The sequence below is a fragment of the Kryptolebias marmoratus genome, linkage group LG9 (genome assembly GCF_001649575.2).
Source record: "Kryptolebias marmoratus isolate JLee-2015 linkage group LG9, ASM164957v2, whole genome shotgun sequence".
In the NCBI taxonomy this organism is placed as follows: domain Eukaryota; kingdom Metazoa; phylum Chordata; class Actinopteri; order Cyprinodontiformes; family Rivulidae; genus Kryptolebias; species Kryptolebias marmoratus.
Genome location: NC_051438.1, coordinates 10,166,734 through 10,189,750, shown reverse-complemented (window position 1 = coordinate 10,189,750; position 23,017 = coordinate 10,166,734). Strand labels below are relative to the sequence as shown.

General features: G+C 41.9%; 1 protein-coding gene across 4 annotated transcripts; it reads left to right on the top strand.

Moving 5' to 3' along the window:
* The first annotated feature begins 1,136 nt into the window (after positions 1 to 1,136).
* stag2b (stromal antigen 2b) lies at positions 1,137 to 22,546 on the top strand. 4 transcript variants are annotated; one of them, XM_017419751.3, is made up of 34 exons: positions 1,137 to 1,220; positions 3,204 to 3,332; positions 3,413 to 3,488; positions 3,641 to 3,784; positions 3,894 to 3,990; positions 4,101 to 4,177; positions 4,341 to 4,545; positions 5,335 to 5,486; positions 8,538 to 8,611; positions 8,707 to 8,830; positions 9,657 to 9,755; positions 9,934 to 10,013; positions 10,120 to 10,227; positions 10,388 to 10,499; positions 10,624 to 10,741; positions 10,834 to 10,937; positions 11,511 to 11,603; positions 11,687 to 11,776; positions 12,446 to 12,649; positions 13,493 to 13,563; positions 14,030 to 14,117; positions 14,219 to 14,299; positions 14,383 to 14,475; positions 14,820 to 14,994; positions 15,082 to 15,221; positions 15,353 to 15,454; positions 15,552 to 15,700; positions 16,842 to 16,970; positions 17,184 to 17,410; positions 17,515 to 17,737; positions 19,594 to 19,701; positions 19,807 to 19,936; positions 21,064 to 21,141; positions 22,345 to 22,546. In XM_017419751.3, the coding sequence occupies exons 2-34, from the start codon at positions 3,289 to 3,291 to the stop codon at positions 22,366 to 22,368; spliced, it is 3,819 nt and encodes a 1,272-aa protein (XP_017275240.1). In that variant the 5' UTR covers positions 1,137 to 1,220; positions 3,204 to 3,288; the 3' UTR covers positions 22,369 to 22,546. The 4 variants fall into 4 exon arrangements, with proteins under 4 accessions (XP_017275240.1, XP_017275244.1, XP_017275239.1 ...); XM_017419755.3 differs by having other exon boundaries at positions 1,171 to 1,360; positions 19,810 to 19,936; XM_017419750.3 differs by having other exon boundaries at positions 1,171 to 1,360.
* Positions 22,547 to 23,017: the final 471 nt, after the last annotated feature.

Genomic DNA, 23,017 nt, shown 5'->3' with positions numbered 1-23,017 from the left:
ATTGCATGACTGTTGCCAGTGTTACAACAAAATTCTTTTATTCCCAGACCAAGAAAGAAAATAAGGCTAGTAACAAGATATTAACAAACAGAAATGAGAACAATAAGTAAACGAGGAACATTTACATTGACAGTCTCAAAATGTGTGTGTTAGAGTCCTACAGCTCTTGGGATGAAGCTGTTTTTCAGTCTTGTAGCTGGTGGCTGAATAATCTTGATTCTCTGGTGGAGAGATGGTGGTGCAGGGTGGATCAGGTCTTGGGTAATGGTCTGAGCCCTGCTGTGACATTGGGTCTCAAAGACGTGGCTCATGGCAGGTAGATCGGACCCCATGGCCCTCTGCAGTGCCTTCTGCTCCCTCTTGAGGCATTCTGCATACCATGCCGCGATGTAGCACGTCCGGACGCTCTCCTCCACGCACCGATAAAACTTCACGAGGAGATTCTGAGGAGGAGGTTCCTTAGCATCCTCAGGAAGTCGAGGTGTTGTGTCCTGCCTGTGACGTGGGGTGCGTGTGTTATCCAGCAGAGGTCCTCAGTGATGTAAACGCTCAGAAACCTGAAGCTGGGGACTCTCTCCACTGCCTCTCCATTGATGATCACAGGGGTTGGAGCAGACCCTCTGGACCTCCTGCAGTCCACCACAATCTCCTTGGTCTTTTTGCTGTTCAGGATGAGATCGCTGGCGGTGCACCAGGTTGTCAGGTTTTCTGTCCCTCTCCTGTATGCTGATTCATCATCGACGAAGATCAGCACTTAATGATGGTATTTGTTGCGTGGACAGGCTGACAGTCACGTGCAGAGAGGGCTCATCACACATCCTTGGGGGGCACCGGTGTTCGTGGTGGAGGTGGTGTAGTTCCCCAACTTGACAGACTGAGGGTCAGGAAATACAGAGTCCAGCTGCAGATGGTGGAGCTCAGGGTAAGGTTGTGCAGTTTGGACACCAAGCTGTTGGGTATGACCTACTCTAAAATATATACTATTGTAAAATATATATTTTTGGTGAAGTTGCCTTCCCAGACATTTTTTTCTCATTGGCGCTCACATAAGGCCGGCCCCTATATAAAGTGAAGCTGCAGTACTCGTCTTCCACCACTAGGTGTCAGGCCAGCTACAGTGCATCTGATGCGGGTAATACGGCCGCTAGGTGGTAGCTCTGCACCAGGATTTCCTCCTCCCAGGTCGTCGAAACAACAAACCGAACTACGGAGCGAGCGGGGTGAGAACGTCCGAAACCGCCTCTGACCGCGACTTTTAAACTCTTTTTTTTCTCCCCTCAGAATTGTAGCGGGATTAAGACAGGGGCTGTATAAGTGTAATAAAAGTTAGGATTGGACCGGGACTACATTTCAGAACCAGGTAAGTTAGCTGTAAAATGGCGGAGAGCTATCTGGAACTTAGTTGATTTGTATTTTGCTAGCCGTCTCGTTAGCCATGCTAGCTGTAGGGGAGCTCGGAGCGCGGATGTCTGCCTGAGCCGAGCTCTCGCGGTACGTCGCTACTTTCATCTGGCGAACTAGGATTTTAGGCACAACTGCACAAAATACACAGTTCGATCCGCAAAAAAACCCGTCTTGCTATTTCTGCTTACTTACTCCTCATATATTTGTAAACAAAAGTGTTTGTTGCTTATGCAATACGGCACTGGAACTCCCGAGGCAAGATGGAGGACGCAAGGACGTGATGTTTTTTTTTCTCCCTTTTTTTAGGTTAGCCGTAGCTGTTAACATGGCTAACTATTGCTAGTTGTCCTCAGCTCGTCAATTTCATCGTATTTTTTGTTTACTCGCTTGTTCTCGGTGCGAGCATCGCATGCTGTCTGTGTGCATACAGAAGGTAGACGATGCCGCTGGCTAAATTGTTGATTAGCTCGTTTTAGCTTTAGCTCGTACAGTAGAGCTTGTTGTTTTGTTGTGAATTTATAGCAGCAAACGCGCCCAGTGCGCTTCCGAATCAGGCTACAGTGCCTCGCTCGGTCGCGTTAGCCTCACTTGTTCATCTGCGCGCAGTTTTTTAATTTATTTTATTTTCTTTTTTGCTTTTGTACCGACGGCTTACTTCGTCAGATTTCAACTAGCTGACGTCGAGGGAAAGACGACGAGCTCCGCGGTTCCTTAGCTGGTGGCGCTGTTAGCACCAGCGGCGCACCGGTGTCAATTTTGACAGGAGCCGACCGCGAGCGCGCCCGCGCCGGCGTGGCTGCAGGGGGTCGAGGCGGGCGCGTTTGCGACGCCGCAGCCGGCTGGAAGTCGAGCACGTCGGCTCCCCTCGGTGTCGTTTCGTCCCAGAATGTGCGCCACTGGCCGAGCTGTGGTAACTTTGTCGCGAAGAGGCACCGTGCGATTTGGCGCCACTTTTTTTCAGCGTACACCCATATAATCGTGATGTCTTCTTGTGCAGTATCCCATCACTGGCGAGGAAGTGCGCACGTAATGTTGCAGCGCGTAAAATATTATTCTAACATTGGTCAACACGCACAAAGTTGCATGTCGTTGCATTGGTTTGCGCACACCACTGTCTGAAACAAATAAGAAATGAAGGCAGTTACTATTTTTTTCTGTTAATTGAAAGTGATGGATGTAGGCCTTTATTTGCAGGATCTTATCAGAGTTTTGACTAACCAAACATCAAATTATTCATCTTCTGCTCAGCTGTCATTACTGTAATGAGCATTTCAGATCAGTATACAGTTGTTTGTTAGTACTGCATATGGTAGACCTAGTCCCAAAGTGGTGAACATTATATTAAATTATTTTATTGTAGGAGTTTGTTTGCCCTCGCAGGACTGAGCTGTTTAAATTGTCAGTCCAATGAAAAGCCCTGACATTAAAAGTGCTCTTAATTTTCACGAGTTAATTTTTACACATCACAACCATGCAATGCTGTCTGTGTGGCCTGCGGTATAGTGTTGATGTTGACGGAGCTCTTTGATTGGTTGACATTGTCCGGGGCGGATTGGGCTCTACCATATTTGGCCACTGAGGACGACCCTTCGGTCTCGCTTGCGTGACGTCGTCTGTAAAACAAGGAAAACTGAGAAGCGGGGAACCAATGAGAAGCGGGCAGGCATGACAGTAGCTTTTGTGTCCGCCCCCTGTTACCATGTGAAACTTTTTTTTTTTCTCTATCTCTCTCTTTCTTCCTCCAAGCATACATCAAAAGAAATATTTGCATAGTAAAGTCTGTATGTTTTCTGTTTTAGGTCACATGCAACCTCCCCTGTCTCATTTTTCACTGAAGACCTCAAGTCAGATCTAAGTTGACGTTATCCAAAAGATGTTACAGAAATGATAGCAGCACCAGAAATACCCTCAGAGTTCGCCTACACTCAGTAAATACCACCTTCTTTTTATGTGTATTTGCTGTTAAGCTTTATACAGTTTCTCATTCTGTTGTTTTTGTTTCTATCAGGGACACAGATACCAGATTTTCCTCAGACACAGACTTCTCTGAGGAGCCAGATGGAAGGACTGCAACTAAAGGAAAGGTAAATGCGCAATAGGCCCCTTTAGCTAGGTTTGCAATTCTTGGTTTACAGAACTTTTAATAACATACATAGCTTTTTTTTGGTTTAAGATCCAGTTGTACTTTCCAGTTTTCCAGGGAGCCGGTGTTTATGACTTTGTATGCTTTGTGTAGGGTGGGAAGAAGGGGAAGAAAGGCGCTGGGGAGAAAGGCAAAGGAGGAAAGGGTGCAGGCCGGATAAATGGCCACCACCAAGAAAATGGCATGGAAAACGTGATGCTGTTTGAGGTGGTGAAGCTGGGCAGAAGTGCAATGCAGGTACGAAAGAGTGTCTTGTGATTATAATATGTTTTTAAAACTGTTCTTTTTCATTTAAATAAAGACGATACATTTTTAAAGGTAAACTATTCCTCTTATTTTCCCACAGTCTGTTGTTGATGAGTGGATTGAGTCGTACAAACACGACAGGGATGTTGCACTGCTAGATCTCATCAACTTCTTTATTCAGTGCTCAGGATGTAAAGGTACGTTTGAATCTCCCTAGAAGTTGGCTCTTTATAAAGATGTTTTAAATGCACAGCACTGTTTCTGGCCACCGAATCAATTTGTCTTCTAACTCTTCATTGTTAATTAGGTGTGGTCAGCGGAGAAATGTTTCGAAACATGCAGAACTCTGAGATCATTCGACGAATGACAGAGGAATTTGATGAGGTAAGTCGTTTATCCGCAGTAATCGTTAACATTTTACACTATCACATTCAGAAGGCTTCGCTTCCCAAGAAGCACAATCTTTTTTTTAATTTATTTTTTTTACAAAGACATTTTACAAAGACAGTTGTATGTGATGACGTTCTTGGCTCTGTTTCCTCTGTAGGACAGCGGCGATTACCCCCTAACCATAGCTGGGCCGCAGTGGAAGAAGTTCAAAACAAGCTTTTGTGAATTCATTTCAGTGCTCGTGCGCCAGTGTCAATACAGTATCATCTATGATGAGTACATGATGGACACAGTCATCTCCCTCCTTACCGGACTATCAGACTCCCAAGTTCGAGCCTTCAGACACACCTCAACACTGGCAGGTAGGATGAATTGTTCCTGTGACGGGCAGCTGAGTGGCATGTGCCGACGGCCTGAAAGGAAGCTTGCTGTTCGTCTTCAAAAACTGTATCATCTTTGAAGAAAGAGCCGTTGTAAAGCTTTTACTGTGAGCTTGTTTATGGTGGCTCGGTTGTTAAACGTATGGGAATTGTAGATTAAGTGCAGCTACTTGTAAAGTTATACCAACATAAGTGTTTTTACTAGTTTTCTTCATATGGACCCTGATATTTCTTCTGTTTTATCTCCAAAGCTCAGGATTATTTCTATCTTTTACTGCATGTACATAAAGTATTCAGGATTCATGGAAAACACAAAGGTGGATGTTCTCATTAAAACAAAATGGCAGAGGCACCGGTTGAGGCTGATTGTATAATCAATAATGACTTCAAGTTAAAAGAACACAAATCATTTTTGCCTGTGTTGTGGCATTTTACATTTAATGAAACTATTCCTTTAGCTGAACCGGTGGGCGGTGTGACGGGACTTTGTGTTTAACTCCAATATGTTTTTAATGCGCTTATGTTTTGTCGTCTAAAGTGGCTTCACAATTATATTAGATTGCTTTGATCTTTGCCTCTAAAATGTTTCCATAAAGTAGTTAGAAGTGGACGTATTCATTCAAAGTTCGGTGACTTTTGTTTAATTAAATCTACACACAAGTGGCTGTTTTCTTTATCTTATCAGTCTTTAGGATTAAGATTGTGCTCTTAAGTTTTATGGGAACTTGTTGAGTTTTTAAGTCCTGATGTTCCTGCTTGTTTCCTGTCTAGCCATGAAGCTGATGACAGCCCTGGTGAATGTAGCTCTAAACCTGAGCATTAACATGGATAACACCCAGCGCCAGTACGAGGCAGAGAGGAATAAGATGGTCGCTAAAAGGGCAAATGACAGGCTGGAGCTGCTCCTGCAAAAACGCAAAGAGGTAAGCGTGGCAAAAGCGCTGGTTTTTGTTTGGAAGTACATTTTTTCGCCGGAGCTCGTGTTCAGCACTTCAGCTTTTACGCGACGGGTGAAATTTTACAGGTAATTTAAAAGTTGTTTTTTCCTTTGTCTTTAATGTAGCATATTGTACTTCAGTGTTTTATACTTAAGTCTTCAGCTGGATTTACAGATGTAGCTTCTTGTGTGATCAAAATGTTCTTTATTTTTATTCTGAATTGATTCGCTGACATCTAGAACAAGGTGTTTGTGAGCTGCTGAGGACATGTTTGAGCCTACAGTCTTTATTATAGTGACACGTTGTTGATAGGATTTTAAAAATGCTGCTCATCATCGTGTTATTGAGTATAAGAACGACAGGCATATACCCTGTAAATCAAAGGTTTTAATGCACAAATGCAGTTACTCAAGGTATTTTCTTTATTTATTTTACTCTGCAAAATGACAACAGCTGGAGAGTTTAGGCTGTTCTTGGTTTCAGAAGTCCTTTCTGGATGTCTCTAGTGCCTCTATTGTAGAGCCAGACCAAATATATCTTTGTTTACAATCCATATCTCTCATGTCGAACAGTCGGCTTGAGCGCCTTTACTTCCCAAAGTTGAGGAAGAAATCTTTTTGCAGCGTTACATGTTTGTCACAACATTGGATTTTGCTAAAAGCATCTTCTTGTATCAAAGATGACGAGTGTCTTAAGACCTTGTTAAGTGAAATTTCAGAAATGCTTCGATGTGTTTTCAGTTTTCTAAAAAAACGGTTCTTTGCACACTGAAATTGAGCAGTCTGGGTGTAATATTCGTTTAAATGTGGGGAGATTTGTGACCCGTGCTGGCAAAATGAGGAACTTAATATTGAGTTGTTATTTTCAAATTCTCCGTCTCTAAAGCTTCAAAGTGAAACAGAGTTTGTTTAAAATATTAGGATTTAGCATCCGTCAACAAGCTAGTTTTGTTGATGAGAGTGCTGGTTTGAAAACTCAGTTTTTATTGGTCAGGATTGATTTGATATTAGGAACTACAGCCTTATATTTTAAAAAAAAAAAAAAAAAAAGGAAATGCCCAGGCTTCACAATGATGCCAAACATTATACGAAGGGATTTCCTTGCACTACAGCAGCCAGCAGAGAAAAAGGGTGAATTTCAAATCAAACTAAAATCAACTTTCAAAATAAAGTTTTCTAACAAGTTTGTTAGAAAACTTTATTTTGAAAGTTGATTTTAGTTTCTGGGATCTGCCTTTTATGGACTTTTTTTTTGTCTTAATAATGGTAAAATTCTGTGTTTCCACTTATTTTGCACTGTGGCCCAACTCATTTTGCCAGCACGGGTCACATTTGATTTGACTTCATTCATCCATTCATTGTTGTTGATGTAAGGTTTTTCAGCAAAGGGCAGAAAAGTGTAAACTGCCAATAACCATGAATTAATTATCCGGCAAAATTGCTGCTAGCTGTTTAAGCGCCGTGTCAGATTGTCAGCCGTCGCACTTTGGTTGTAAATCAACCTCGAAGCTTTGGCACGAGCTTTGTTCACATGTCAGGACCGCTTCAATAGAGGTTTTACAAACACAGCCTGACCTACTGTGTCGTGTTAAATGGCTTTAAAGGATGAAAATGTAGCATTGTTCAAGCTCTTAAGCAGTAGCATCAGCAAACAAGCTGACCAATCAACACAAACTCAAGTATTTAATCCTCAGATACCCTCTGGGTGTAGTTGGAGCTAACCAGGTTATCAGTCCGTTTCATATAAGTTTACAGAGTTATGGGAAAAAGTAGGTGTAATTGAGTTAATTTGTAAATAAATTTTGGTTTTATAAGCTGCTCTGGGTTGTTCACTCACAAAACAATACTAGCTTGTTGTTTTATTGACAGTCTGTTTTGAGAAGTCTTGATACAAAATAGTTAACTCCTTGTGCACATCAGTCTGTAGCTGAGATGCAAACAACAAATTAAATAGAAGAAGCTTAATATGAGAAAAGCTGGATAATGCCGTCTTTTCTCATTCTGCTGAATACAGGACCGTCCTACAGGACAAACACGTTTGACATGTCTTCATTTACAGCAGTCTCAGCTTATTGGACAGAAAGTTCAGTCGTGAACAGTTAGTTTACTTACGTAGAACTGTTTCTGTTGCATCTAATAGTCATTAATTAGAGGTTTACCCCCTGTGCATCTTATTTTAGTTTAAAAACAAGAAATAATCCTGAAATGGTCTACGTTAGTAGTGTCCAGTCCTGGTCCTGGAGGGCCACTGTCCCTCTTCAGCAGGTCTTCAGTCTGCAGCAGCCTGTTAATCACTCAGTCATTCAGATCAGGGGATCAAAGCAGAGAAACATCTAAAACATGCAGGATAGTGGCCCCTCCAGGACCAGGGTTGAACACTCCTGGTGTACGTAAAGAATTTCAAGAAGTTCCTTAAGAGTCCCTCCAAAGTAATCAATAAGCCTGTTTCACAATCCATTGTCATTTCAGCTTATTGAACTGGATGAAGTGTTGGTCTGTTTAAAACAGGCACCATGTGGTAAACAATACTTGCAAAAGCGTTTGAGCTTCAGCAAAGTTAAAGTCCAAATGATGACTTGTTTTTATAGAAGAGGATGCGTTTCCCTCTGTACTGGTAGTAAACCCTCTGCCACAGTAGTTTTTAAAGAAAAAAGGAGAGTTTAGAGTTGACAAAAGCTAAATGTTTCCAAAATTTGAACCATCATTATATTTAATTTTGTGCAATAATCTGAACGCCTTCACTTTGTAACCCTTAATCTTTTTTTGTGACCTTACATTTGTTTTTACAAAGTTATCCGTATTAAAAATACCAACTGCGACCTGTCTGCAGGTGTTTGGTGTTATTCGGCTAGTATTTTCAGTTGTTTATGTAACAGCGGGCAGAGCTGGGCATCTGTTTAGTTTCCAGATACACCACAGCATGGCCGCATAGTTGGCTGTCACATGTTTTCTTTTTTCATTATTACCGGTTCCCTCTGGTAAGATTAATTGCGTTTGACCATTTCTTTTTTGTGCTCTGTTCCCTTTTTTTTTCCAGCTTCAAGAAAATCAGGATGAAATTGAAAACATGATGAATGCAATTTTCAAAGGAGTGTTTGTCCATCGATATCGGTATGACTCGACATAACCAATTCCTGCTCTGGTTGTTGATTGCTGCTAGTAAATATCATGTGTTTAGTTGAACAAATGTTGATGTGTTTCGACAGGGATTCGATAGCAGAAATCAGGGCGATCTGTATAGAGGAGATTGGAGTGTGGATGAAACTTTACAGCGATGCCTTCCTCAACGACAGCTATCTGAAGTATGTGGGATGGACAATGCATGACAAGGTATCGTATATAAAGATTTATTTTCTCCTTTTTGTAGTTTAAAAGCCCCTTAATGTGGTTTGAAATCTAACTTTGTTAAAATAGTGACAGTGTAAAATGAATTTGTAGTAAAAAACAAATATATTACCACGATGTTACAGAGGAGCTGCTCTTCATTTGATTTAAAGGTCACATTTAATTTCCAGAAACTGAGCTCAGTTGAATATTTGACCCTCAGACACAACATTGGTATGCAGCTGAGTAAAGAGACATTGTTGTCAATATTAGGCTTGTCACAACAAACACACCAATAATAATTACATCTAAGCTGCATTACTGATGAACGGTTTGGTGATGGACGGACAGTGCAGCCTACAAAATTACAAACTACTCTTTCCTTTTGAAGGATTTGAAAACATTGCCTTTGTGTTTAAAGAGAAAAATAGTTTAACTTACTGTTTTTCTTCTTTGTAAATTATAGCTTCACTTTTTTATATTTTCCTTTATAGTGAAATTGAATTTCAGTCATTGTCTGTTTATTATAAAATATTGTAAACACAAAAATAAAATGTGAAAATAGTGCAGAGTGGGATTCAGATATTGTTGTGGCTGCTTCTTGAACAGCAACATCCCATTGACGTGTATTCGAGTTTTGTTTAAATTTAATAAGCATAAGGAAAGCAGATTTTTATCAAACAAATGCATAAATTTTAAACTTTTGACGTTGTTTGTTCAGCAAAACGCGTCACATTCGTCAAATAGTTCTGTAGCTTGCACCGATTTACAAACCCAGATGCTGCTGATGAGTGCGGTAAATGTCATTTGTTGTTTTCTGACTTGTTTGCAGCAAGGAGAGGTACGTCTGAAGTGTCTGACAGCTCTGCAGGGCCTCTACTACAACAGAGAGCTCAACGCAAGACTGGAGCTCTTCACCAGTCGCTTTAAGGTCAGCACCACCTGCTGGACAACTTCAACACGAGTTTCAGTTTATTTCTCCTCAGAGCCTGACGAGGACAACAGGGCTCACAATCTGATATAATGTGATGCAATAGGTTGTGGTGCTTTTTATTGTGATGAACAAGGATCATTTTATTAAACCGAAGTGTTCAATATCTGTTTTTCAGGACCGTATTGTCTCCATGACTCTTGACAAAGAGTATGATGTTGCAGTACAAGCAATTAAACTGCTCACTCTAGTCTTAAAGTAAGTAAATGACGGACATGTTTTCTCACATATGGTTGAAACGTAGCGCTTTCATCCAGAACGTTATGAACTACTCCGTAAACAACCTTTGTGTTCGTCTCTGCAGTAGTACAGATGAGGTATTGACCCCCGAGGACTGTGAGAGCGTCTACCACTTAGTCTACTCGGCACACAGGCCGGTGGCTGTCGCAGCTGGAGAATTCTTATATAAGAAGTACGTCGCACTCTAGATCAAGTTTTTATATGTGTATTTTATTTTATTCTGTTTTTTTTGTCTTGTTCAGCCAATCAGAAGCGCGATAGTTAAATTGCTCGACGACCTGTTGGAAAAGTTCTGCGTAGCACGGTTGTAGTGACGATGAATGTTCCCACAGGTTGTTCAGCCAGCGAGAGCCAGAGGAGGAAGGTGCCCCGAAAAGAAGAGGCAGACAAAGTCCCAACGCCAACCTCATCAAGACCACTGTCTTTTTCTTCCTTGAGAGCGAGGTACTTTTCTCAAATTCAGTTTTTTGTTCTCCCAACAGCATGATTTTTTTTTCTGCCATTCATGTTTCCTTTTGTAAGCGATGTCAGTCATTTCTCTTTTCTTTGGATGAACGTTTCCTTTTAGCTCCATGAGCACGCGGCGTACTTGGTGGACTCCCTCTGGGAATGTGGTGCAGAGCTACTGAAAGACTGGGAGTGTATGATCAGCTTATTGCTAGATGACCCATTGCCGGGAGAGGAAGGTACGACCCTGCTTTTCCTTCAAGCTGCTGTCGCGTGTCTGCAGTTTGTGCCGTAAATATAAGCGGTGCTTACTGTTTTTATGTTTGTGTAGCTCTTACAGAAAGACAAGAAACGGCTTTGATTGAAATCATGCTGTGCACTGTACGTCAGGCTGCTGAATGCCACCCGCCTGTAGGAAGAGGAACGGGCAAGAGGGTAAGAGTGGCTAACGCACCACGACGGGTTTCCCTTCAGCTCCACGGCTGTACTGGGATTGCTGTGTTGAATTGGTTCAATATTAGCTGAAATTAAACCGTTTAATGGTTTTAAATGACCATTACGAGGCCAGGAGTGACTTCTTGGTTAGGTTTTAACCTTTGCTGCTGTTCATTTTGAGATCTGAGTAATAGCTGTGGTTTTAAACATTTATAACTCAATATTACTTGTTTGTAGGGATCAAGATTTTTGCCTGAAATATTGATCCAAGTCATTTATGGGCTGAGGCAGAGTCTCAATCCAGCACTTGCAGCCAAGTGTTTCTTATTATTGATAGTACTGAATGAAGATTTATCACTACAGAAAAGAACTACTCCACTACTAAACTTCTCTTTTTTTGTTTTTTGAAATACTTCATTTACGGTACATCACGTTTTAGCTGTTATGTTACAGTACGGTAATATAACAGTAGTCAGGACTTCCTTTAACTCTGTGTCAACACATTTGTTTGCTTGCATGTACGTAAACTAGTTGTGTGGTGACTCTTCTAACTCGCATCAATCACACGATCAGGTAATGACGGCTAAAGAGAAGAAGACGCAGCTGGACGATCGAACCAGATTAACCGAGCTGTTTGCTGTGGCTTTGCCGCCTCTACTGGTCAAGGTACGTCGCATCCACCCGCCTAACGTTGTTCCCCAAACATGTTCAATGAGCTTTTAATAATCTAAACTATGTTTGTCCGACAGTACGCTGTTGATGCAGAGAAGGTGACCAACTTGTTACAGTTGCCTCAGTACTTTGACCTGGAAATTTACACCACGGGGCGTCTGGAGAAGGTAAGACAGATGTTTCAGTCAGATCAGAGGTCTGTAGTACAGAGGGTCAACGTATTAACAGCAGATTTTTGTTAACAGTCAGCATTAAAGCAATTATTTTTGATTAATGCTTGAATATGTGTGTATTTATATGAAAAGGATTATCTTATTTTGTCTGGTGCATCAGTGGCTGCTATAAACGCCTTTGTGCACTAAATTAAAAAACGCATCAAATTAATTCAAAGCAATAAATGAGCTTATTATATCTGATTACATGTGTCTGATGTCGAGGGTTCAAAATACTGAAGGAACATTATTTAAATTTACAGACTTTTCTGTTTTGGGTAGTTTTTAAAACGACAAAATTGTAAGATATGTGTTTTTTCTGATTGGTTGCGTGGCGGTTCTTTTACACGTGTCCTCTTAAACTGCATCAAGAGAAATCTGGTTTCCAGCTAAGTTGCCATGGTGATGCACACCAGTAAGACATGAACCAGCTCTGTGACACCGAAAACTCCAAGTTGAACTTGTGTTTTCAATTATCTCAGCCAATTATCCTTCTTTTATAGTACAGAGCCATGGGCGAATTGGTTCAGTTTACTTTCATTGTTAATATTAATAGTGCTTTTCCTTTCTTCTGCATTAGCAGCGACCGCATTACAATAATCTGTTTACTCCTCTCCTCTCCAGCATCTAGATGCCCTGCTGCGTCAGATAAAAGAAATCGTGGAGAAGCACACAGACACAGAAGTCCTGGAGTCCTGCTCGAAGACTTACCACGCCCTCTGCAACGAGGAGTTCACAATCTTTAACAGGGTAGATATCGCCCGCTCCCAGCTCCTGGATGAGCTGGTGGACAAGTTCACCAGGCTACTGGAGGATTTTCTACAAGAGGTGAGGCTGGCAGCCTGCACGTAAAGGGGTGGGGATCTTTTATGCGCCTAACGATTCGAATACAATTCAGAGGGCTGTGATTATAAAACAATTACTGCTGCATTTCAATTATCTTGAAACTTAATGACTGTGGCTTGGTTTACATAAATAGGCAGCATATATTCCCATGCCTAATAAAGAGTGCAATAACATGTCACAAAACCCTATTATCACAGACTGCTGACCGACAATTGGCATATAACTCATTATTGAAGACGCCATAGAAAGCTAATAGGATTAACATAGTTTTAATCACACAAATCAAACGTTTCAAAGGCATGTTTAGATAACTTCAGCTATTACTTAGACATATTTTTCACGGTTTGGTACAGAAAAGATGAGAAAATACACAGCTTTACTTCAACATGTTTCTACTACTGGGAGCTACGGTAACTCTACTGGGACAAAAAGCACAGCGCAGTCACTATGTTGAACCGCCTTAACGCAGCAGCACAAGTTAATGTTAACTAAATCAATTTTTGACATTACAAAGTTGTTTCAGTATTTTCCATGTTTGCAATGAAAGTCATCTAAATACTGCTCCAAGACTGTAAAAACAATAAATAGGTCTTTTCTTTTTGTTTACCCTCATTGTTACATGAATGCAAAATCCCATTGATCGTCATAAAGTTCGTATTTATTCCTTTTACATTGAAGTATTTACCATATGCTTATGGAGTTTCTGAATCATGACAAAAAGTTTTTAGGAAACTGTAGATCTGTAGGAGGTTTAAGCCATGCTTCAGTTTTTATCTGTTTGATTAAATGACTTGATGGATTTAAGCCACCTTTATTTTTTATCAGGGCGAAGATGCGGATGAAGACGATGCTTATCAGGTTTTGTCAACTCTGAAGAGGATCACAGCATTTCATAAGTATGGCTCTGTTTCCACTGAAGATTATGCTGTCATCCGTCTCATGTCCTCTTTGCAGTTTCTTAATCAGCAGCATTTATTGTAGAGATGTTTGACTGAGGCTGCGAAGCCTGTTTCACTCTGTAGAACCAGACTTGTTCTGGGTCCAAGCGTATATTAGATCTCTGTGATCATGAGACCCATGGGATTTAAAGCTTTTTATGTCACAGTGAAATGCCACAAGTGAGGTGACTGATTTGAATCTTGGGTGCTGTTTCATACTTTATAAGGAAGTTTATGGCTGCTTTAGCAGCAGCTGACCACTAGATAGCACTGTTAGGCTTAGAAGCTTCAAATCTTTTTTTCTTCATAACAATCAGGAAGAAACCTCACAGGGCCTTGTCCACCCATCTCTAATTTAAAGCAGTAATGTATTTTGACTGTGTTGATGTGTTTGAAGCTGAGAAGTTCATAAACTCTGTTGCAGTGCACATGACCTGTCAGGATGGGACCTCTTCACCAGCAACTTCAAGCTCCTCAACACGGGTATAGAAAATGGGGATATGCCTGAGCAGGTAATTACACACCGACACCTGCTTGAATTGAGAAACACTTCTTGTAAATGCAAATCCGTTTGAAGTCCTTTCTTTCTTTTTCATCCTTGTCCTGTGAGCAGATAGTCATCCATTCGCTGCAGTGTACCCACTACGTGATTCTGTGGCAGCTGGCCAAATTGTCTGAGGGCAGCTCTAGAAAGGTGAAGACATTCACAAGCCGTTTACCTCACCCGAACGGGCGAAAGGGTTGTGTTCACACGTGTGCTCGTGTTTTTGTTTTAAGGACGATCTGGTGACCCTGAGGAAGCAGATGAGGGCGTTCTGTATGATGTGTCAGCGCTACCTCACAAACGTCAACACGGCCGTCAAAGAGCAGGTGACAATGATGGGGAAAACAGCAAATATTACATTATTTAGTTGTTTTTATAAATTAATGGCTTGTTGTTTAAGATCTACATTGTTTTTGTTACAGAAGACTTTGTTTAGGGTGGCAGAGAAAAAAAGCCCTGTCAAACTTTCAATTCTACCAAACAATATTAAAAAAATGTTTTTTTTCTTGTCTGTTAAGCATTTCGGAATCAGCAGATCGGAGCTTTGCAATAATTAGGACTTGGAAACGGCCTTGAAGACCACATATAGTGCACCTGTAGTTTTGAATAACACTTTGAACACCTGAAGTTTTAACATCTGTCTTGTGTTTCTGTCCCCCCCCCCTCGCAGGCTTTCACCATCCTGTGTGATCTCCTGCTCATCTTCAGCCACCAGATGGTGTCTGGAGGCCGGGAACACTTGGAGCCCCTGGTCTATTCTCCAGAGGACTCTTTACAGTCTGAACTACTCTCCTTCGTCCTCAACCACGTCTTCATCGATCAGGACGATGACACGAACAGCACGGGTACGAATGCAAATGTCCGTTTTTCGCCACAACTTCGTTCACCAAGGTGACCGTGTAAATTATGTCTGCTCTGATTTGTTATTTCAGACGGGCAGCAAGACGACGAGGCAGTAAAAATTGAAGCTCTGCACAAGAGGAGAAACCTGCTGGCTGCCTACTGTAAACTCATCATCTACTGTGTTGTCGAAATGAAAACTGGGGCTGACATCTTCAAACAGTACATGAGGGTAAGTCTCCTGACGCAGGAGAAACACCTGATGTTTGATCAGTACGATAAATAATGGTCAGACCGGTCACTCTGCGTTCAGCCATTTCGGAAAGAAACAAACTGTCATGCTTTTTTTCTTTTTTCTTACAGTATTACAATGATTACGGTGACATCATCAAGGAGACTATGAGTAAAACTCGGCAAATTGACAAAATTCAATGTGCTAAGACGCTCATTCTTAGTCTGCAGCAGGTCGGTGGACACCCTTGTTTACTCTCATTGTTGTGTTGAGTGATTCTAAACTCCTTTCGATCTAATTTCTCATTTTATTTAATTTTTTCCCTGTTAGCTGTTTAATGAAATGCTGTCTGAACTGGGTCACGGGTTTGATCGCTCCTCGTCTGCGTTCTGCGGCATCAAAGAGTTGGCCCGTCGGTTTTCTCTGACCTTCGGCCTCGACCAAGTCAAAACCAGAGATGCCATTGCGATGTTGCACAAGTAAGGCTCCCCTCTGCTCCTGGCGCTTCTCGTCACTTTGCTGCTTTTCCTTTTTTTTTGGCTCCGCACCTTGAAGCTGTCATATTTGACAAATTAGTCCTTCCAACACTGAATTCACTTTTTTGACGTGCTTTTTTTTTTTTTCTCCCTCAAATTTGGAGAGGATTAAGTGATGAAATGTTGCGGTTCAGCCAAATCCCTTCCCCTGACAATCTATATGAAAGCGTTTAAAACAATATAGATCTTGTCAAACACAGACGAAAGCAACAGTGTTGTGAAAACAAAAAGTTCCCTTGTTGTTACAGTTTATGTGCCTAAGTTATCTTGTGATTAATCAAGCTACACAAAGTGTTCCTTGTTCCCCTGTAGTTTGAGGTAAGCATAAGTGAAGCAAACACGTCTTTCTCTAGGCTGGCTTTTCAATTACTAATACAGTGGGGAAAAAAGATGGGTTCGGTGATTTAACATTTCGCAAGTGACAGGATTTTTTTTTATAGCAGAAATGGAAACAGAGTTTTAAAAGATGTATCAAAGATACGTGTTAGTTTACCTTTTAAACCCTCTCAGGCTCAAATGAAGTTTTAGTAACAGGAAAAATCAGATATTTGGGGAAATTCTCATCTGAGTGAAATGAGGCTCATAAAATATGAATGTGGAGTAATTAGGTATATGCAATTCGCTGTTGCAAATCTGCAACATCTGCCTTGAGAGGGTTGAACATCACATAGGCTTTGTTTAATTTGCCCTTCATGTAGGTGTAAACTTCTCACATTTAGGCAAACTGTGTAATGGGTTATGGTGAACCGGCGCTTGATGGCGGTGTTTGAAATGACAATAAAATAAAATCGATCAACTCTCTGAGCGGACTGGCAGTTTATTCACACTGTAAGGCCAGATCTGTGCAAAAAATATACAATCGCAAAGATTAATTTCGAAGCATAAGATAAACAATATATCTGAAATTTGATCTAAATGGGGAACCAACTAGTTATCCTTTCTGATTCAAACTAATGGATGGAAGCCCAGTCTTTACTGATTAAGGCTTATCGCACAGTTCAGGACCGTTGTTTTTATTTAATGTGTGTCAGACTGTATAATATTTTCTCACAGTGTTCTTTCTCTCCTTTTTGTGTTTTCCAAGGGATGGTATTGAGTTTGCATTTAAGGAGCCCAGTCCCCAGGGAGAGGGAGGCCCTCCCCTCAACCTGGCTTTCTTGGACATCCTGAGCGAGTTCTCCTCCAAACTTATGAGACAGGACAAGAGGACTGTGTAAGTGTTGGTTTACTTTCTGCTGAGGTTTGAGTTTCTCAGAGCAATAGGTGTGTGTGTGTGTGTGTGTGTGTGTGTGTGTGTGTGTGTGTGATGCAGCTGGTGTTTCTGACACTCAGGTTTTTAATGTCCCAGTTAGAGTTTGAACCTGGATGTTTTTGTAATACTAAAAGTGATTCCATCTCACCTACCTGACCCCCCTCCTCTCATCAGCCACATGTACCTGGAGCGCTTCATGACGTTCCAGATGGCGCTGCAGCGAGAGGACTGCTGGCTTCCCCTGATCTCCTACAGGAACTCCCTGCAGGCTGGTGGGGACGACGACACCATGTCTGTGATGAGCGGCTACTCCAGCCGAGGCTCCTCCATTCGCTCCAAGAAGGCCAAACCTCCTTTGGCTACAGCTGGAACGTCAGCAGCAAAGAGGAAACTGCCAGAGGGTACGACTTTCATTGATGTTTGCTAATTTGTCCTAACGATTTGTATGACAAACAAGCGAGTGGAGGTTTTTACCGTAGCAATTACTGTGGCTGTTGTCTTCCAGAGGAGAGCAGCAGCGCCGTCGAGGCTTGGCAGCAAAGCATTCAGACCCCCGTCATGATGCCCTCCCCTCATCTCACCTCTACTGCCATGCGAGACCCCAAAAGGGGTCGCGATGACAGCTACATGGGGATCTACCCTCTTCCTCACGAGCAGCCGCAGCCCCACCAACACCCACAGCACCATCAACAGACGCCTCAGCACCACCAGACACCCATGGATTACAAGTACGCACGTCTTACTCTGCCCTTCGGGTCAAAGTTCAGTAATATACAGAGCGCCGGGGTCAAAGTTCAACACATCAAGTTTAAATGAAAACATTCTTAGTTAAATTAGGAATGCATGCTCTGACATCAAATGCAAAACTCTCTCTGTAGTTGGTCAGACCAGAAAAGAAAACTTACTAATTGCTGCAACAAATCAGTTCAGGTCATTAGGATGTTTTGCATTAAAATGAATATATATGTTTAATATGGCTGCTTGAGTCAATGCAAGTTAATTCAAACGCTGTGTCATAAAAGTGCCATAATATAAATGGATCTGTAATTAGATTCCTGATCCACACTTCAGTCTGGCTGATGATGGCGTGGAACAAAGACTTGAACCATTTAGTGACGCTCCGCAGTGTTTCATCGCTGCCTTAGGAATGAGTTTGAAGAAATACTTCTATGTTCTTTAAGTCAGTGAGTTTTACTGCGAGAACGTCGACTCTACAAACTACCATGCAGGCGACATCGTCTCAGTAATGTGCTGCAGACTGCTCAGTGATAAACATCAGGATGTAATTGGTTCCAGGATAGCATTTTTGCTTCTGAGGCACTGAACATGTTAAACAACATTTATATAATGTATCATGGATTTTAAGCTTATCTAGACTCAAAAAGGCAATTATGTGTAATTTATTCACCTCTGTCGGGCTGTATTTCTCAGCTGCGGGTGCTTTCCTGCAGTCTACACACACACACACACACCGGCGCAGTAGGTTCACCACAAAGCACGCAGGTTCTCTACTCTTTCATAGTGAAGGTAATTTCACTCTGAAAGATTTTTGGCGTCACCGCTTCGGTTTCTTTCAGTGCGATCGCTTCTACAGTTGCTGTCTGATTTCTGATTATTTACATGTAAAATATACAAACAAACAGAACTGAAGCAACAATTACAAAGCAAACAAGAGGAGTTTTTTTACCTAGCGTCTGTTGGGACTTTCTTCTCTCCCTCACAGTTAGAGAAATGTCGTCACCTCTGTCCCCCTGCCCTCGAATGGACTAGTTACTCCCCCGCCATCCGTCCCTCTGGATGAGACGGGATAATTAGTTGGTTTCCTCTCCTACTGTAAACCTCCGCCCATGTTCTCTGCTGCGTTAGAAGCTCTAAAACCGGGTTAAAATTGGTCATTTAGTCCGCTAGCTGCTGTAGTATTGGCAGCACTTGCCTCAGCTCCAAGCAGTCACTCAGTGTTCATCTTGTTCTAACGAAATAATACAAGATTGATGGCGAATAACAGTGTGCAGCGTAAAGGCTCGGCCCGGAGCCGTGGGAGCGCTCTGATGTGCGCTACAGCTTCCAAGTCCAAAACTCGCCAGCTGCCTCGGTCTCCAAAGTTCAGCGTATGAAAGCACCTCGCAGTACTCGGACGTCAGCTTTGGTTCGGTTTGCTTTGCTGACCCCGAATTTCCATATCCATGTTGGAGCATCCTAATGCTTTACGCCGCAAGATTTTATTAATATATCCAGGCTCGTATCCAGGACCACGATTCAGTCCACTTTTCTTTTTTTTTTTTTTTTCCCCCTGAACGGGTCCAACAGAAATGAGCCAAAATGCATTAGGACAGAGTTCAGTGTAATTTCCCATTTGCATGCTTTTAATTTAGAGGGCAAATGGTTGCAGAATGTTTGTATTTAACAGCCTGCCAAGTGTTGGCTCTACTGGGACGCTGACAGACTAGTTTATTTGTTCACCCGTACTTTTCACAGGCACCAGGCCAGTGGGAAATTTAGCCGTATCTCACATATTTGGCGTCAGCCGCTCGAACGCATGCGGATGAAAAAGCCCCGGCTGATTGATGCGCTCCTGTGTGTGTAGTTCCCAGGTGACGTGGATGCTGGCGCAGAGACAGCAAGAAGAGGCACGCCAGCAGCAAGAAAGAGCCATGAACTACGCCAAGCTCAGGACCAATCTGCAGCACGCCATGTAAGACCCACACACACATACACACATAGACACACACACACACCTGCATGTAGCTGCAACACCGAGCACAGACGCTCTCAGGTGATTATATGATGGCCTCCTCAGCAGTCGTCGCGGCACCGGGCTTATGGAGGAGGACGAAGAGCCGATCGTGGAGGACGTGATGATGTCGTCCGAGGGTCGCATGGACGACCTCAACGAAGGCATGGACTTCGACACCATGGACATCGATCTGGTGAGAAGCTCCAGACTTGTTTGTTGTCTTTTTTGTCCTGATTTTGTTGACAGTGGGCAAATAACTCAGAAAAGACCGATTTTATATTTAGTTCCAAAAACTATCAAAGGGGGAGGGGCTATAAAAATGTAGGTATAGATTATTTTATTTTTCTTGATCATATTCAATTTTGTTAAAATAACTGAAAAGGCAGCTATTATTTATTTGCATTCTTATGAAAGCTACTCATGCGACACTGAGCTCTAATTAAACTAAATGTAATCAGTTTGTTTTTTAGCTTCACAGAGCTCCGATTATTGAGACCAGGCCGAGAAATCCCATTTAACTCGATGCCAGTTTTCTTTGCATCGTTTATCACAGCGACCATAATATAATAATAAATTAGTTGCATGAGCCTTACGGAAGAAAAATCTGTTTTTCATGGAGCCTGCTGGAGGAAATGTAGCTGTCGTCTTTTTGTATCGTGACCTAATTGTGTCCATAGTCAACTCTGTGTTAAGTTTGGTTTCAATTAGAAATTAAATAGCTGGATGTCGTCATTGTGGCCATAACACAGGGATTTTGTCTTTTGGCTAGTTGTTTACAGATATTTTCCCTTGATAAGGAAGAATTATTTCGATTTTTTTATTTTTCATTTCTTTAGTTGTTGGCTGTTAGTAAAGCCTGTGTTGTTGTAAAACTCGCCTTTAGTTTAAAACAAAGAAACCATCAGAAGAAAGTATCAGCCTGTGGAGTATTTTATTAGAAACGATCAGTCCTTGTGTGGCGTGACGTTTGTAGCGTGGGACACGGGTCAGAACCACAGAACCACGAACGTTCATCATAAATCCACATCATCGTCTCATCCAGGACAAATGTTTTACTGGAGCTCTCTCAACCACAAACTTCTGTCAATTCAGTCCTTTGAAATAAAATAGTCCAAATATTGACTGAAATTAGATCTCCGTCTTTTATAGATTTCTATTTCTTTTTTCCCACATAAAAGAAAAATCTGTGAAGGTTTTTTTTGGTTTGTTTTTTTAAAGCAAAAAAAGATTTTCATGCAAAAATATGAGAACAGCTGAGCAGGAGTAGGTGGCAGAATTTGTAATTTTATTATTGTTGTATTTTTTTTTTCTTTCTTACAGCCACCTTCTAAAAACCGCCGCGAGAGATCCGAGCTGAAGCCGGACTACTTCGACCCCGCTTCTATCATGGATGAATCGGTAAACAAGCTGCTTTTGTCTTCACCCTCCGCTGATGACTGGCTTCTTTTTGTTGTTGTTGTTGTTCTATCTGGACTGTTTTCTATTGAGCCGCAGTGACGTTCCAGTGTTTACAACATGGCAAGTGAAATGAATTTCCTCGTTAAAAAGCAAAACTGCAGTTAATCAAACGATTAGTTTCGGTGAGAGCGGTTCTCTTCACATTCAGGCTCTGTCTGTGCTGAGGGGGATAGTGTGAACCAGTCAGAAGAGTCGCGCTGCTCGTCGCCAAGTGCTACATTTCTGTGAGATTACAGAGCAGTGATTGATGCTACTGTAAACAAGCTTCGGTCTGCGCGGCCAGACGTAAATTCCTGTCTCAGCCTGTCACGAGCAGGAGAAGAAAAGCCCGACGGTTCGTTCCGAGGGAGAGCCTTTCGTGCCGTACGGTGCAGCGAAACGCGTCGTGGATGTTTAAATAATCGATCACCAAAAAGTAGCTCCAAACATCCAAGCCGGGTCCGTTTGCTCTAACATCTGGACGAAGACGCGGCTTGCAACATATCCCCCTTCCAAACAAGAACAGCTCAAGTCCACCGCACTTCATGGGCGATTCATTTTTCTCCAGGAAGGAAGCGATGAGCTGGGATTATGACCCATAAATATAATTTATTCCGTTTAGTTTGGCTGTCAGATAAGTTGTAAACATCCAGCAACGACCACTCAGCACTTTTTAGAGAACAGCAAATTGTTTTCAGGACAGCTTTGGGATCTTGTTCACGTCACGTCAGTTTGTTTTTATTTATTTATTTGGGTCTGAAGCAAACACTTGAAAGTGTTTTGTTAATCTGAAACATTAGGCATTAAGTGCTGTGGCAGCTCCAGTAATTACCTCCCACAGCTCCGTGTTCCTGGGGGGGTGGAGTGGGGGGGGCACGGAGCTGTATTTTGGGGAGCTAATTAACACCGAGCCGAGTCGTTCATGTCCGCATTCATAAATCATATTTTACCCTCACCCCTGGTGTTCAGGATGGAAGGTAAATCTCCGTCCCCGTCGCAAATCTTCCTCTGCATTCTGCTCTGTCCGCTGATTTAAATCAAATGATGCTGCCACCACCGTGCTTCGCTGTGGGGGGGTCCCAGTGTGACAAGAAGTGGTCGGCTTTAAAGAGTCACGTCGAAATGCTGAGACTGGTCACTGACGCCGTGTTCCTTCCTTCCCAGGTCCTCGGGGTGTCCATGTTTTAAGCTACTATCCAGATGATTTCGACGCTGGGAGAACAGAAGAGGCGCTTTGTATTTAAAGAGAATTTTAGATGAGAAAACGGAAGTGTTTTCTGTAAGAAAAAGCAAAAATAAAACAAAAAAAAAAAGAAGAAGAAAAGATTCTGGCTTGTACTCCACGTGGACCAATGACGACCCACACTCAGTGTTGCTTGCTCAGAGAGGACTTTGTTTTGAAAATTTTACTTTTCTAATGTTGGGTAAGCTCTTCCTGTTTGAAAACCAGTGAACCAGGCCACTTCCAAAACCTATTAGAAACGTCTGAAAAAAGAAAAAAAAATCAATAACTTTTTCTGTTTTTTTTTTCCTTCCTATCTTTCCTTTTGTTCTTTTCTTTTTCTTTTTTTTTTTTTTAAATAAAACGGGGGAAGAATTGGTGTGTTTTTAACTTAAACATTTTTTTTATGTCTAACCCTTTTTACAATTGTAGTAAGTTACCAGGTGTGATGTAGTAATTTATAAACGAACTGTAGTAGCTTGCTTGTACCGTGTTAGCCAAGTGGATGGAGGTCTTTCTGTTTGTGCTTTCGTTTCCTTATCGTTTTATTTCTTCAACTTCGATCTCTTCAGGTTTTGTTTCTTTGTTTTTTTTTACCCCCCCCCTCCCTCCCTG

What these genes read in the sequence shown, in the direction of transcription:
- stag2b (XM_017419751.3), top strand. Translation starts at nt 3,289, where the DNA reads ATGATAGCAGCACCAGAAATACCCTCAGAGTTCGCCTACACTCA. An exon ending in GGACTGCAACTAAAGGAAAG is followed by an intron (nt 3,489 to 3,640) that starts GTAAATGCGCAA and finishes TGCTTTGTGTAG; the next exon opens with GGTGGGAAGAAGGGGAAGAA. An exon ending in TCATTCTTAGTCTGCAGCAG is followed by an intron (nt 15,455 to 15,551) that starts GTCGGTGGACAC and finishes TTTCCCTGTTAG; the next exon opens with CTGTTTAATGAAATGCTGTC.